This window comes from Carica papaya, mitochondrion (assembly GCF_054855325.1).
Source record: "Carica papaya mitochondrion, complete genome".
Taxonomy (NCBI): Eukaryota; Viridiplantae; Streptophyta; class Magnoliopsida; order Brassicales; family Caricaceae; genus Carica; species Carica papaya.
Window position 1 is genome coordinate 180,247 of NC_012116.1, and position 14,754 is coordinate 195,000.

Below are 14,754 nucleotides of genomic sequence, written 5' to 3' on the forward strand. Positions count from 1 at the left end.
CGTAGTCAAATCTGATGATACGCTTCGGCGATCTTACCTACCAAATAAAAGGCCTGCTAGGTGATCGAAATCGCTCAGGTCAGTGAGGACTCACTCACTCATCTACTCCTTATCTATCTAACAATTTCTTCTATCTACTGAATTCAAAAGGCGACCCGCCGCGCCGGGCTATAAGATAAGATACAGCTGTTGTACTACTTTACTGGTAAGAAAAAGCTAACGTCAGAACTGGAAGAGTCTTGTATGTACGGTAACCCTCTCTTCCGCTATTGGTGGACTGTTGCACAGAAAGGCCGACAGAAGCAACCTTTCTTAGCGCGCTTTTCAAGCGCTTAGCTTCTGCTAGCGGCGGGCGGCAAGGCCATAAAGTCAGTTCAGTTGGAAGCCAAGAAGGTACGAACGAAGTGACGGGCCCCTGACGAGATAGGGTAGGGGGGCGGCTTTCTTGTGGTAGTAATTGCGAACATCTCTCTTTTTCTCTTAGTGTGCACAGTTTGCTTGCATGCCGCCTTAGGCACATCTCTCTTTCTTAGTTTCATGCTGGCCTAATGAATGAAAGTCAGTCTTTTAGTAAGCGTATATAAGCAGCTGTTTAGTGTATAAGAAATTCTTTAGTGGCCGCACCGAAAGGTACGTACGGTGGAGGTTGGTTGAAGATGATGTTACGCGGCGTTCAGAACCAGCCTTGAAGTGAATGAATTAGAAAGAACGAAGAAGTAAAGAAATGAGACGACTTTTTCTTGAACTATATCATAAACAGATCTTCCCCTCCACACCAATCACGAGTTTTTCTCCATTCCTATCGTATATCGTCGTAACGCCCTTAATGCTAGGTTTTGAAAAACACTTTTCATGTCATTCCCATTTAGGTCCGATTCGGATCCCTCCGTTGTTTCCTTTTCCTCCCGCACCTTTTCCTCGAAATGAGAAAGAAGATGGTACACTCGAATTGTATTATTTAAGTGCTTCTTGCTTGCCAAAGATCCTACTTCTACAATTGGTAGGTCACCGGGTTATTCAAATAAGTCGTGTTTTCCGTGGTTTTCCCATGTTACAACTTCCGTACCAATTCGGTCGATCCGGAATGGATCGGTTAAACATTCCATTAGGAAGCCTGGTCTTGACTCTTCTGTGTGGTATTCATTCTCGTTCGGCTCTTGGAATCACATCCAGCAGTGGTTGGAACAGCTCGCAAAATCCAACCACTTCACCTACTTTATTGCCCCTAACCCTTTCTCGTACCTCTATTGAAACAGAATGGTTTCATGTTCCTTCATCGATTGGTTATTCCTCTCCGTTCGTATCTCTTTTTCCAATTTCGGTCTCGATTAGTTTACAAGATTGAATGGCCAATTCTCTTCCGGACCCTCGATTCGATTGTTTTCCAAGAATGTTGAGCCGGGTATGTAAGCCATGTATCTGGGAGGAATTTAAAAGAAGGGCTTTCTTTGTCTTCTAACGGAGGGATCAAAGATTAATCCCTACTCTTTGAAGTCTGTTTTTCTGCTTGGACGGCCCGGTTTCAAGATAGATAATAGATCCGCAATTCTCTCTCTTAGAGGAGAAGTGCCCACTCTATATCGTAGCACTTGCTGGGATCAATTCTTGGATCACTGAGAGGCATTCTAACAACTTCTTCTCTTCCGAAAAAACCTATTCTTACAAAGAAACTATGATATGCAGCTACGAATAGAAAAAAGATGCTAACACAGAGCGGTAAGAAGAAGAGAGTAGGCAAAGAATGAAGAAAAGAAGATGATATGATTCCTGCAGCCTCATATACGAATATAACATTGGGATAACAAGATTGATATTGCCTCAGCAGTCTGTCTGTGAACCATTTCGTAAGGCCTCTCTTTTTTCAATGCTTGGGAGAACTTTCTAAGATCTTGCCAGTAGTATGCTTTTAATGAAAGAGTAGTATGCTTTAGAGCTAGTTGATTAGACCTCATTTTCCTACTTCTCCTGCTCCTGCTGGGGATGGACAGGGTATTGACCTGGCTAGTGCTATAGCTTTGCAAGGTAAGGAACTTGGAGACTCGTCTGCTTTAAATCGATAGAGTTTTTTAGCGTCTGCTAATCATGGTCAGAATTCTCTGTTTAGGTAAGTCTGATGTTCAATAGTCAGAATCAGTCTCTCTTTCAGTAAAGTCGAAATGACAGCTGTTTAGGTAACAGAAGACAATGCCTGCTGGAGGTATGATTCCGATCTTTGCGCAAGAATGAATATCTGCTATTTCTTGGCACAGCTCCTCTTCAATGCCAGTGGTGTGAGGCAGTGAGCTCGGTTCAGTTCCTGAACCAAGTCTTATTGCACTATAGCATTCGATGCATCAACTATGGCAGTTCCGAGAAGCCTTTTTTGAACCTTTTTTGTAGGGCTTTCCTCCCTTTTTCCCGGGAAAGTGGTTTTCTTGCAAGGTCGTATAAAGAAAGGGGTTAGCGGCTAGCCGGAACTATTCAGTCAATCGGTAATCGTTTTCAGCATCTTCGTCTTTCTCACATCAATCAGTCTGAGACTTCCTTTGAAGAAGAATCAGATTCCATTCAGAGGTTGGTTTTCTTTCCCTACTTTTTGCTGTACTGGTCATAGTCTGCTTCCGCTTGCTTCTTCGCTTTATCCGGGATATGGTCTATAGTGGGCAATGGTTCCCATACCAGTGAAAGTTCCAACGCTGACTACCAGGCATGAGTCAATAGCTCAACGAAAAGGAAGTAGAACGAATGAGTCTTATGGGCGGCACTCGTCTTCTGGAAAGGATGTTTCGGATGGGATGGCACTCAACGTCAATTGATGATTCTAGAAAGCAAGCCAAAGTCGACTAAGCACCCGAGTCAGTTTACTGGCGAGACGGGAATCCAATTCTTGCTCTTGAAGTAGCCCTTTGTTGGGCTTGGGATTTTCTTGTTGCAGGAGTTTTCTTGATTAAAGCGCTAGCGGAAGAGACCTATCCATCCCCATCTGTTATTGTAACTGACTTTCTTCAATAGATGGTACCAGCCGACTTGACTTGGTCGTCCTATCCGCAAGAATGGCAAGCGCAGACCGGGAACCTAGGCCAATTGAAAGTCACAGCCGTTTGATAGCCCTTTTCGTAAGCTCCCTTATCAATTGCTTTCTCCTAAGAGAGTGATTTACCCGATTAGATTAAGGTTTGGAACCCGTTGTCAAATTAGGTAAAACGTCCACACCTAGCTAGCATCGAAGAGCATTCATTCCGTATCCTCACTTATCCTATCCTATGTTCTTTCCGTTTTCGAAACTCAAAAAAAGAAAAAGAAGAAAGCTAGCGCCAAGCAAAGGGCGATGAGAAGTGCACAGAGAGAGCTTTCAAGTCAAGATGTCCGATCGAAAGCCTCCGGAATTGGAAGAGGAAAGACCTGTCACCCTAGTGGGAAGTAGGCTCTATTAGGCATTCTTGGGTCTACAATCTCACTAGAAGAATTCCGAGACTTTACAGCAAGCATGAAAGGCTCTTCTATCTTGAATTGAAAGCTAGTCAACGTCAAGTGAAATAGGGGCTCTGACTCTTCTACCGCACCGGTTACCGATTTTCGTGAAAGGGCTTCCTATAGGGACCGATTCACTTTCTCTACCACTTGGGCGAGCCAGCTATCGTTCGAGCTCTTTTTCCTGAAGCGATTCCCCTTTAGGGGCTATAGTCCAATTGAAGCCATAGCTCTACAAAGACTTCTGAAGAGACCCTACTAAATTCAAGAGGCATTCAGGAAGCGACTAGTCGGTTCAGCAGGTCTGGTTTTTTATATTACTCTATAGTTGTTCTCTTTCTTTCTCAGTTAGGGTTCTTTTTCCCTCTTTATTTGTATCTTGGAACACAGCAAAAACTTCCTTGAAAAGAGGTTGTTTGTTCTTTCATTTTCTTGTCCACCCTCCCCACCAGCATCCTTTGTATGCGAATCGGATATTTTTTATTAAATACATATATTTACATCTCCTATATTGGCATCTTACTCAACAGGGCATTCAAGCCAGTAAAGAAAGCTATAGAACTCTCCAGTTCTAGCAAGAAAGAAGAGGTTAAGATGGGTTACAAAAAAGAAAAGCAAGAACTCCACAAGCATACCGTCTTTGTTCAATTCAAAAATCTCTCCTTTCCTTTAATCTAGCCTGCGCTACTAGTTCTATAGTAATAAGCAAATTCTTTCATTTCTAGTTTGTAGTTTGTGATCGAGTCAATTCTTCTTTGATTTACTGTCTCATTCCTTCCATTCCGGGCAAGACTGACTAGATACATCTTATACCACAGAAAGACACATGTTGGGAAGGAAGCAGGCAGGCACATCCAGTGGCAAAATACAGGTTTTTTATATAGGTTTCCCAGGCCGTAATCACCTAAGAGATGCCTTTCACAAGGCTTCTTTCTAATTTCTACACTACAGAGAAATTACCGCGGACAGTATTGTAATGTTAATGGAATGCTACCGATGCCGATATCGTCAACGAGGCTAGCGTAGCGTCTAAAAAAAAAAGACCTCCTGGATTGGATAGACTTGGGCTGCCTAAAACCAAATCACCTTTGTTTCCAGACTAGGAGAAAGAGAATATCCAGTCTCAGTATCGACGAAACCTAAAAAAGCTCTACTTTACGGGCTAGAATACACAGAGAACATAATTATATCAGAGTCTGAATCAGAAGTTCAAGCAATTGCAGGAAGACGTTTACTTTCTTTTTTCTTATGAGAATAAGTCCATTTGGTATAGTATCAAGGGGAGGGCCCACTTCACTAAAGGGCTGGTACAACATAATAGTCTTTTCTATTGGGCATAGCCTGGGAGAATTTGGATTCGTGCAGAAAAAGTGGTGGGGGGCAGCTCTATGAGGACGTACTGAAATCAAAGAATCAGCTATAGAGGGATCTGCTCCTTAAGAAGTCAACCCCTATTTAGTGAAAAGCTCCCTTCCATAAGGTACACGAGAGTCCTGCTAATTGCTAATAGATAGTCCAAGGGAAGAGTCCAGGTGAACATGAGCTGAGGAAAGACCTGCTTTTTCTCTGTCTCTAGAATCCCTTGTTTTCTTCCTTCCTTTTTTTTTCCTCCATGCCTACATTTGTAGTGGAGAGATCAAGTCCAAGCAAGCAAGAACCTTACTAATAACTACGACGGAGAACTTCTCTTTGATAACCCAAGTTAGAACCAGATTGGATACATCAAATAACCAACAAAGATAGCGAAGGGAAGCATGTGGGTCTTTTAATCTGTGTGGATAATGTCACATTCTTATTTCATTTGTTCTTCTTAGGTAAAGAAGTCACTGCCTCACCTTGACTTGAATGGAAGGTTCCAGTAATGCCATCCTCTTACTGAATATGGTCTGTCGCCTTGAGGAGATGTAGGATCGAATCCGAAACAATAGAGGAAGCAGCCTCTCTTAGTCAGGGCAATCGTACGAGGAAGATCGGTCTGGAGCTCCCACCGAAAAAGGAAGTGAACAAAATGGAGTGAACCAGGGATTGGGCTCTGACACTACCTCTGAAAAAGGTTTGGGCCCAGTAGTTCTTTTTTTTCATGGATCGGATATGAGAGAGCCGATGCCAAAAAACCGATTGGGAAAGCCGATGTTAGAGTCAAGCATTCCCCAGAAAGAAAAAAAGGCAAACAAAAAGGCTAACAACTCAAGAAATCTGCCTTTCTCTGTGTTGAAGAAGCACGGGAAACAGAGGCACCAATGGTAGCATCAGTGGTTCAAGTGCAGTGGGTAGAAAGAATTCCAAATGAGGGATTGGAGGCGTAGCTTTCTCTTTCGCTTGAGACTGGGCGGCCCCCCTTATTCGTACTCCGTACAAGCAACAGGACTGGACTAATGGTATTAAAGGCGAAGTATGCTGCTTAGTTTCGTAGCTCCGTTTGCCAGGAGAGTCAAGCCCTGATTCCCAATTGTCGGTATCATTGATAACTTTTGATTCTGGTCAAGCCAGTATTTCAATCCTCGGTTGATGAGCTGATATGGTTTCTATCCAGTTCCGATAAGGAAGTTCAGTAATGATTTCAAATTCACTCCTGAATCTCTGCTTAGAGTGGACTACGGTATTGGTTTTGTTACCTAATTCGGTGTAACCTTAATTAGGTTTAATAAACTACTTCAGGTTCGGAAAGAACCGTGATAGGTTTGGGCACTAAGGTAGCAACTCTCCTTCGGGAATCACCCAGTATGGTTTTCTAAAGAAAGGAAAGTCTGACCGTGGTAGCAACTTCATTCCCCTTATTGTTTCAACAGTGAAGTGGAAAGGAAAGCAAGGTAAGTCAGCGTGTATCTTTGGGATTAACTACTTGTTCCTATGGTTATCGGACTAAGCCCGGTGCTTCTTTCTGCTCCAGTGGGAATACTAAGAGATTCAGCAAGGAACTTTTCCGGAGAGCTCATTATTTACTGTCTTTCTCTGTTGTAACCTAGCTTGAGAAAGCCAATCCTAGGCTGAAAGGAGAGGGACAGGCCCGGGAAAGCAGAAGAGAAGAAGAATATTATGCCCACTTTCTTTTAGTAGTAAGGGAACTCCCCTTTCGAGTCAGTGGCACCAGGCTTTCTTTTCCCACTGAGCTACTCTAGTTTCACTTGATTTCCCTACTGAACTTGCTATCTATATTAGGCTCGTGAGCAACTTTTTGATTTCATACTACCTGCTAGAAGGCGCTTTGCTACTGGTGAGCTACCTATTTCTCCATCACTTCCTCTCCCTTTGGTCGAGAAGTCAACTAACTTATAGTGCTTTCCACACCCCGCCCCGTAGAGGGAAATTCACCTGTGAATGCGGTGCGGGCCACTGCTCTCCCTTTCACTCGAAACAAGAGTTCCGTGCCAAGCCCGAAGGCAAAGGCACACAGAACGAATCCCGTCCTACCTTTTCTAAGAGGAGGTTGGTTGACTAGACACCATTCCCTTCCTAATGAGATATTGAGCTTGACTTGAGCATTTCATTGACCGCCTATCCGGAGTTAGAAAAGAAGTTTGATCTATTTGATTCGAAGTTGATCCTTGAGCTTGGATGGAACACTAGAACGGTTCGGAAAGATGAACTAAACTAAGTCGTGCATTTCTAAGAAGTGGCTTCCGTCCCCTTCCTAAATAGTGATCTAGAAAGCTCTTTCCCTTCCACCTTCCCACTATCAGAGTCAGTCCCGCAAAGATAATAAGAAAGAGTCCCGTCCGAAGGGTAATAAAATGAAGTGGTCGGAGGTTGACTTCCACTCCTAAGAATCATTCAGGGCACAGAATCATACATTGACCGGCACTGTCGACAGCTAACACCGTTACGTGAGTGGTTCACAACAGATTTGATTCACTTTTCACATCTGTAGGCCTTCTTTCTCTTTGTATTCTCCTTGCTTCAATCGAATTGGATGATATCTCTAGTATCTTCGTACATCAAGAGTGATCCAATGAGAAACTTAGCTTAGAGCGTGGCCGTATAATAGCTCTTTTTCCTGAAGCGATTCCCCTTGCTTGTAAGTCAGAGGTAGGTTATTCAACCAATTGATGAGAGTCAGTTACAATAACAGATGGGGATGGATACTACGCGCCAACTGCTGAAAGGACCGAATCAACAGCACTTTCTCTAAAGACTGAACCAAGGGCACCGCTTTCTAGGATTCTTAGTCGAGTGAGTTCAACTGATTCTTCATCCCCGAAGTAAGCACACTTTCCCAAGCTTGAAGCAGGAATAGGAAGAAATGAAGGCCATAATAGTTGGGGCTAGAAGGCCTAAGTTCCATTGTCCCATGCATTAGCCACAAGGCACCCGTCAGAGTCGAAATCAGCATTTAGGTTCGGTTCGATCTCCTAAACAGGAAAGGCGTCATCATCCGGCTAGGGCTGAGATCTCGATGCTTCTATGTCTCATTACCTGCTTCCTTTTTCGTGACTTTCTTTATTTAAGAAGCGCAAGACCCTCTTTTACGGTTATCGTCTGCCAACGGCATTGAAGCAAGCAGTCTTTGTCCTGTCTATCCAGCCGGGGAAGAGCCAAGTCCCTTCGAGAGGGGATGAGATCAGTCAAGTCTAGGAGAAGGTACCGCCTTTTAGTTAGTAACAACTTGGTAAGGGATCAAACCCTGTCAACTAAAAGCTATCAAAAACGTACTCGTGAGGAAAGCTAGCCCCCTCTTTAGCCGCTTACTCGGAAATCAGATATGCGCGTGCAATTGAGAAGGAAGCAATCTCACATCCAACAAAGCCCGGTGTCAAGTTTAAGTATAGGTCAAGAGATGGATGCCTTTATCTATCGAGGTCAGCTCTCTCATATCTATCAGAAAGAGAAAGAAGGCCTACAGAAGTGAAAAGACTCTCTTCTTCGGGGGATCTGCTGACGCTTCCTCTAAAGCCGGCCTTTCATCTACTCGTAGCTCCCATATGGGCGGGGGATTCTACTAGACTAGCCTGACTGCCCATTCTTCTACTTACCATTCTTCCTCACTCACCTGGCTCTCATTAGGAACCTGGGTCGAGTCAAACTCAAAGAAGTCCCTTTCATGATCGAAGAAAGGCTCAACTCAAAGCAAGAGAAGACCGACTTCTACACAAACCCTAGCTACGTTGGGGCGTAGCGTGTCTTGCCTATTTAGATCACTTTTTAATAGGGAAGCCTCACTAAATTCCCTCTTCGATGCGGAATTACCGGTGTTAGCGACGAAGGGATTGTTTACAAGAGAAGGTTGCCCACCCAGTGTTGATACGAACAGGAGGCATGCCACGCATAGTCAAAAAAGGGCAGAGAAGAGGATTGATGGACAGAGGGAAGTTACATATATTCTATAGATGCCCCAGAAGAGCAGGAGGAATCGGCTGCTTGAGAATCAACTGCTGGTGAAAGGTTTGAAGGCGTAACCGCAGTTCTTGATTGAATCCGCATCTGGCAGCTGTTTTCACGTGGCGAATTTCTCTTTCAAAAGCAAAGAATGACGGAGGTAGACTATAAGGAAGAGGAGAGGGCTTAAGGCATAGTAGCTCTATTGCGGCTACCTTTGCTATGTCATCCGATGCTGTTCACAAAGCGGCTCTTACTAGAGACCTGGCTATCTCCGAGTTGAAATCGATCCCAGACCCAGCAATCTTTTTATTAATAGAACCCGTCCTCCCATTAATATGACTAAAGCAACCAACATTCTCTATCTTCAACGCTTCAGGCGGGTGGCCTAGCTAACACAGCGAGGACTTACACCAACTACTCAGTGCCCCTAAGAGATGTGGAATTAGACTTTCTCTCTTCCATTTATGTTAGACGGATATCGAACTTGGGATATTAAGTCAAATAAGAACATCACTCATTGGCAAAGCATGAATTAGCCTTCGAGTTGTGGCTTCTTGTTCATCTTTCACTATCTGACCTTTCATTTCAGGTTCTCTTAGTCTTCCATGACCCATTCCTCTATCAATTCCTTTTGAATAAGCTAATAAGAGAGAGAGTCCTTAGGAATTGAAAAGTCCCCCTCCCTAGCTACTAGAACTAGAGGACTAAAGATCATGGTCGTAGGTCAACCTGTATGGAGTTGTGCCTGTGCCATCAATAAGGGTGGCCTTCCAACATCAATTGACCCCACCCGACTTTACTGAAGCTATGTTAGTAGAATTGGACGGTCTAGAGGAGGAAAGGCTGAAGCTCACCTCGAATTGGGAGGAAGAGAACCAGCACCTCTTCTAAGCTACGTGAGTGCGGACCATGCTCTCTTCTTGATCTCATCAGCATAGGCCGTTGAGTCGACGCCTGCCATACCAACCCCGAAAGGATCAGTCCCAAGATTTCATGTCATTGATGAGTACATCAAGTTCGCGCTAGAAAAACCATACTCGTAGGGGCAATTCCCGCTTAGGTAGATCTACTTTGGTGATATACTAAAAAGAACCAAATGAGCTTGAAAGCAAGAATGAAAGCTAAGAAAGGTCCCCTTCTCGGGATAGGTGGGCTCATCCTGACTACGGTTCGCCGGGATATTCTCTCTATCTATTCTATGGTGTATGACCAGGGTCTCCTATGACTACCACTTGAACGAGTCAATCTCCGGCTTTCTCGAAAGCGGACATCTTTTGAATTTAAATAGAAAATGCCAGATCTTCGACTAAGGATCTTTTTTGAAAAAAAGGGTTCGGGAAACCGGCTTTGACAGTGATCGGAGGCCATCGGAACAGATCTCTCACTGGCATACCGAAAAGCAAAAAAAAAAAAGTCATCCGAAGCGGCCGGTTGTCCCCTTTTTTCTCGGTAGGGAACAAGGAGGCCAGACATCCAGAAGTGTTTTGATGTTCGGACATTGGACCGAAGCCTTTGCGCGTAGAATTTCCATATATTGAGATGGATGAAGGGCTTCCGGCAAAGCACCAGAGGGTAGCTCCCGCACCCATTCCTGTACACATACACATGTCGGCGTAGGTAGCTGTGTCACGCTAAGTAACTGATAGATTCTCTCTCAATGGGTTTCCCTTCCTCCCTATGGTGTCTCTTTGGGAAAGAGGTTTTCTCCGAAAGTGGCTTTGACGGAGGGAAGTGGGCTTCATTCAATGGAATGCTTTGTTGGTTTAGCTTAAGGGGTCCGGTTTTTCGGTTTAGTGTGGAGGGGGGCGCTCTTTGTTGACCTTTCAGGGGACATGTTGTAATGTGAAGCTGGCAATACGTGCTTGAGTCGATGATCAATCCCCCGTTCAATCCTTCTATAGATGGTGATCAGACTTGTTAAGATCTCTTCTATGCTGAGAATCATCTGTGAATCCCCACTTTGATTGACCTTGACCGGTCATTGCTGGAAAAGAGGGCCCTAGCCTCGTCGGCCTGAACATTCTCAACCCCGACCTACACAAGTGGTTTTAGAACCCACATTTTGAAAAGTTCTGTTAGGTTCTTAGTAGCAGTCGGCGACCTTTTCTTCTTTTACTTCACATAGCTTTTCGTCTCCTTGATAGCTGGAAGTTCTCCAAAAGTATGAAAAGCTGGAGGACTTTGTACCATCCATTCCGGTGTAGTTGAATTCTGTTCAACAGCCCAAGGACTTGGAGCACATCTTTTGTTATTTCCACTGCTTGAAGTGATTGTTACGACCACGAAGAAACGACGAATCCCAACTACGGATATATAAGAGCCAAAACTGCTAAGGGCATTCCATCCAGCGTAAGCATCCGGATAATCTGGAATACGACGTGGCATACCCGAAAGCCCTAAGAAATGCATGGGAAAGAGGGTCGGATTAACCCCGAAAAAAGTGATCCAAAAATGGATTTGACCTAAAGTTTCAGGGTATGTCCGACCAAAGATTTTACCCACCCAATAGTGAAATCCTGCAAATAAAGCAAAAACGGCTCCCATAGAAAGTACATAATGGAAATGTGCAACCACATAATAAGTATCATGTAGAGCAATGTCTAGCCCAGAATTTGCCGGGACTATTCCAGTGAGTCCTCCTATGGTGAACAAAAAGATGAACCCTACAGCAAATAACATGGGTGTTTTGTATTGTATCGAACCCCCCCACATGGTAGCGATCCAACTAAAGATTTTGATTCCAGTGGGGACAGCTATGATCATGGTAGCTGCGGTGAAGTAGGCACGGGTATCAACGTCTAAGCCCACAGTAAACATATGATGAGCCCAAACAAGAAATCCAAGAACACCTATACTGATCATGGCATAAACCATGCCTAGATACCCGAAGACCGGTTTTCCCGAAAAAGTAGAAACGATATGACTTATGATACCGGATCCAGGCAGAATGGGAATATACACCTCTGGATGACCGAAGAACCGAAAGAGATGCTGGTATAATATAGGGTCTCCCCCTCCAGCGGGATCAGAAAAGGTTGTATTAAAGTTTCGATCGGTTAATAACATGGTAATTGCCCCTGCCAGTACCGGGAGTGATAATAAAAGTGGGAATGCTGTCACTAGAACGGACCACACAAATAGGGGTGATCTATGCATAGTCATTCCAGGTCCACGCATGTTGGAGATAGTTGTTATAAAATTGATAGAACCTAAAATGGATGAAACACCGGATAGATGAAGACTAGAAATTGCTAAATCAACTGCTCCTCCAGAATGGCTGGTAATACCACTTAAGGGCGGATAGACCGTCCACCCAGTGCCGCTACCTACTTCTACTAAGGCTGAGCTTAATAGGAGCAAGAGACTTGGTGGCAACAACCAGAATGAAATATTATTTAATCGTGGAAATGCCATGTCAGGTGCACCTATCAGAATCGGAACAGACCAATTACCAGATCCACCTATCATCGCCGGCATAACCATAAAAAAGATCATTAAAAAAGCATGAGCCGTTATTAAAACATTATAAAGTTGATGATTCCCACCAAGAATTTGATCGCCGGGTCGTGCTAATTCCATACGAATCAGTACTGAGAAGCATGTGCCCATCACTCCAGCAATGGCACCGAAGATGAAATATAGAGTCCCTATATCCTTGTGGTTAGTGGAGAACAGCCATCGGACCGGATTTGTCGTCAAATTGAGATTCTTTCGTTTCCTTCCTTATCAGAGAGGGGCCCCTTAGGGAGCGGGGCTTCTTTATTGAAAAAGGGGGAGTGAGGGGGTTTTCGTTCTGGTTTAGTAAAGGGTCAACGCAAGGATCTTACTTCAAAGCAATCTCTGGAGTTTTCCCTTATCCGAACGGGTCTTGCAAGAAAATAGGATTTCATATTGAGCTCCAAATATACGCTATTGGGATAGGATGGCTCCTACTAGCTTTCCCCCCCCCCCTAAGAACCGCACGTGCGAGTCCCCCCGCATACGGCTCAAGTGGCGAAGGCCCTTTCCTTCGCGCTTGGTAAGCGCTTCGCTGTAGCCAAGCTTCGACCGCGACTGCTCGTCGCTTCTGGCCGTCTTATTCCGTCACCCGAGATCCAAGTCAGCACCGGCAAAGATCTCTTGATTCCTCGCGGCCGAGCCGGCTTGGAAGCAAGCTACCTGTCGCCTATCTCACTCCCTTTCTTCTTCTTAATAAGATAGGTTGCCCCTTTCTCTAATAAGGTGAGCTTCCAAAGGTCCTTCCCCTTATATAGGGTGAGCCTTCGCTTTTTGGATCGTCTTCTGCCCAATGCGGTACCCTCCCGTTTTTTGGTTCCCATTGGGTTTACCTTGTTTACAGGTCGACCCCATGGCAGCAAGAAAAGGTGATCTTGTGCTATACTCCGGTGATCTCTTTCCTACCGAGGCACGCAAACTCCCATCGTGTCCCAGATCACATTCCGTGAATCGAAAGGGGAAGCCTACTCATCCATCAGCTCCTCTCGTAGATCGGTGCGGTTTTACGAAACGTCTAAGCACAGTTCACTCGCGTTGATCAATCAAGAGCTTTGCCGCCACTCCTTAAGGTTACCTGTTGTATCAAACACTTCTTGCATTCTTTCCCACGCTTCATACCCCCCTCTTTCTTCTTAAGGTAAGGTAAAGGGCCAGGCATGGTGGGGTAGGAGCATCCTGTCGGCTTTTTGGCTTGACCAAGAAGTCTTATGTCCTCCGAGTCGCACGGCGTTTTAACCGAAAGAACTTCTTGCGCAATTCATGTCTTTCTGTTTTTATGACCAGAAATTCTTTCTTGATTTCCATTTCAAATTGTTCTCTGGACTTTTTATCAATATGAGGTGATCGTAAGACAGTATATAAGACTCGTGATTCAGGCAATCCAATCTTCCGTGTGTAAGGCGGAAGCCCCCAAAAAAGGTTTTCCATAAATGGGTGATCAAAAGATCGAATCACTATGCGTATCTTGGTGGTCGTGACTTTTGGTGGTCTTTCTTTTTGGCTGACTCCTCTTCCTGTTCTATTGATCAGAAGCATCCAGCAGCGCCACGCCGGTTTAGAATTCGATTCTAAGCGCTAAGGCTCCCCTTATCCCCCCCCTCCCAAAAAAGAAATAGCATTTCCTTGGAATTGTCCAATTCTGAGTTTGAGGGCTATAGCTGTCCGTTCTGAATCGCCCTAAGTATCCTTTGATACGGGAGACTTTGTCGGGTGCCATTTCTTTCCATGGAATTCAAATTAGAGGAATAGGTTCTTTCGGAGAAAAGAGTCCCCCGCGGATAGAAAATTCTTCCTCTCATTCGAAGTCGATTAAGAAGAATATACAATGGATGGATTCTATCGTGTACTAATGCGGCCTCAACTCCTTTTTCTATCTGCATTTGCTTTTCGAGGATACTTAAGAATACTGTTTGATGTTCTGGTGCATTTCTGCCAATGAAATAGAGCGAGAAGTGCTCTGAAAGTTCTACCCTCCGAACCTCATCGGAAATGAGAGGTTAGTCTAATTCCGGAACGAGAACAGCCCGTGGTATTTGGGGCGCTTGCTCGGGAACGGGCTGTTCTCTCGGTGGATTGAAAGAAGCTGGGCCAGGCGAAGACGAGGAAGCTCTTCTTCCGTCGCAGTGGGCTATGACGGGGTCACGAAGGTAGAACCAAATGAGAAAGAAAATGAAAAGGAAAGTGGCTCCTCCTATTCTTTCTAAGTGACTCGCCTTAGCGAGATTCTTTTTTAGAAGAAGTTTGTCTTGCTTCAAATCGATCTCCCGAAACACCTTAATACATAAAGACATACCTACTACAATGGATACCAAACAAGTGTAAACGTCAATGCCCAACTAGAGAAAATGGGCAAGGAGCGAAAGCCAGGTTGGAGAGGAGAAAGATGGTACTTGTCAATCGGAATGGAGGATCAAAAGGAACTTCTACCGGAGACATGGCGAGGTGCTTCTTCCTCCATAAAGTTCATTTTTAGAAAGTCTGATTGTGCCTCAG

The 14,754-nt window shown here is 44.6% G+C and overlaps 3 protein-coding genes, besides 1 other annotated feature; 1 reads left to right on the forward strand and 2 right to left on the reverse strand.

Moving 5' to 3' along the window:
* Positions 1 to 724: 724 nt before the first annotated feature.
* On the forward strand, positions 725 to 1,345 carry ccmB (cytochrome c biogenesis B). Its single transcript has one exon. The coding sequence runs from the start codon at positions 725 to 727 to the stop codon at positions 1,343 to 1,345; it is 621 nt and encodes a 206-aa protein (YP_002608198.1).
* Positions 1,346 to 10,878: 9,533 nt separating this feature from the next.
* On the reverse strand, positions 10,879 to 12,462 carry cox1 (cytochrome c oxidase subunit 1). Its single transcript is given in 1 exon segment — positions 10,879 to 12,462. A coding segment is annotated over 1 exon segment (1,584 nt).
* Positions 11,647 to 11,778: an inverted repeat.
* A 132-nt stretch (positions 12,463 to 12,594) lies between the features above and the next one.
* rps10 (ribosomal protein S10) lies at positions 12,595 to 13,737 on the reverse strand. One transcript is given in 2 exon segments: positions 12,595 to 12,677; positions 13,488 to 13,737. Coding segments are annotated over 2 exon segments (333 nt in total).
* Positions 13,738 to 14,754: the final 1,017 nt, after the last annotated feature.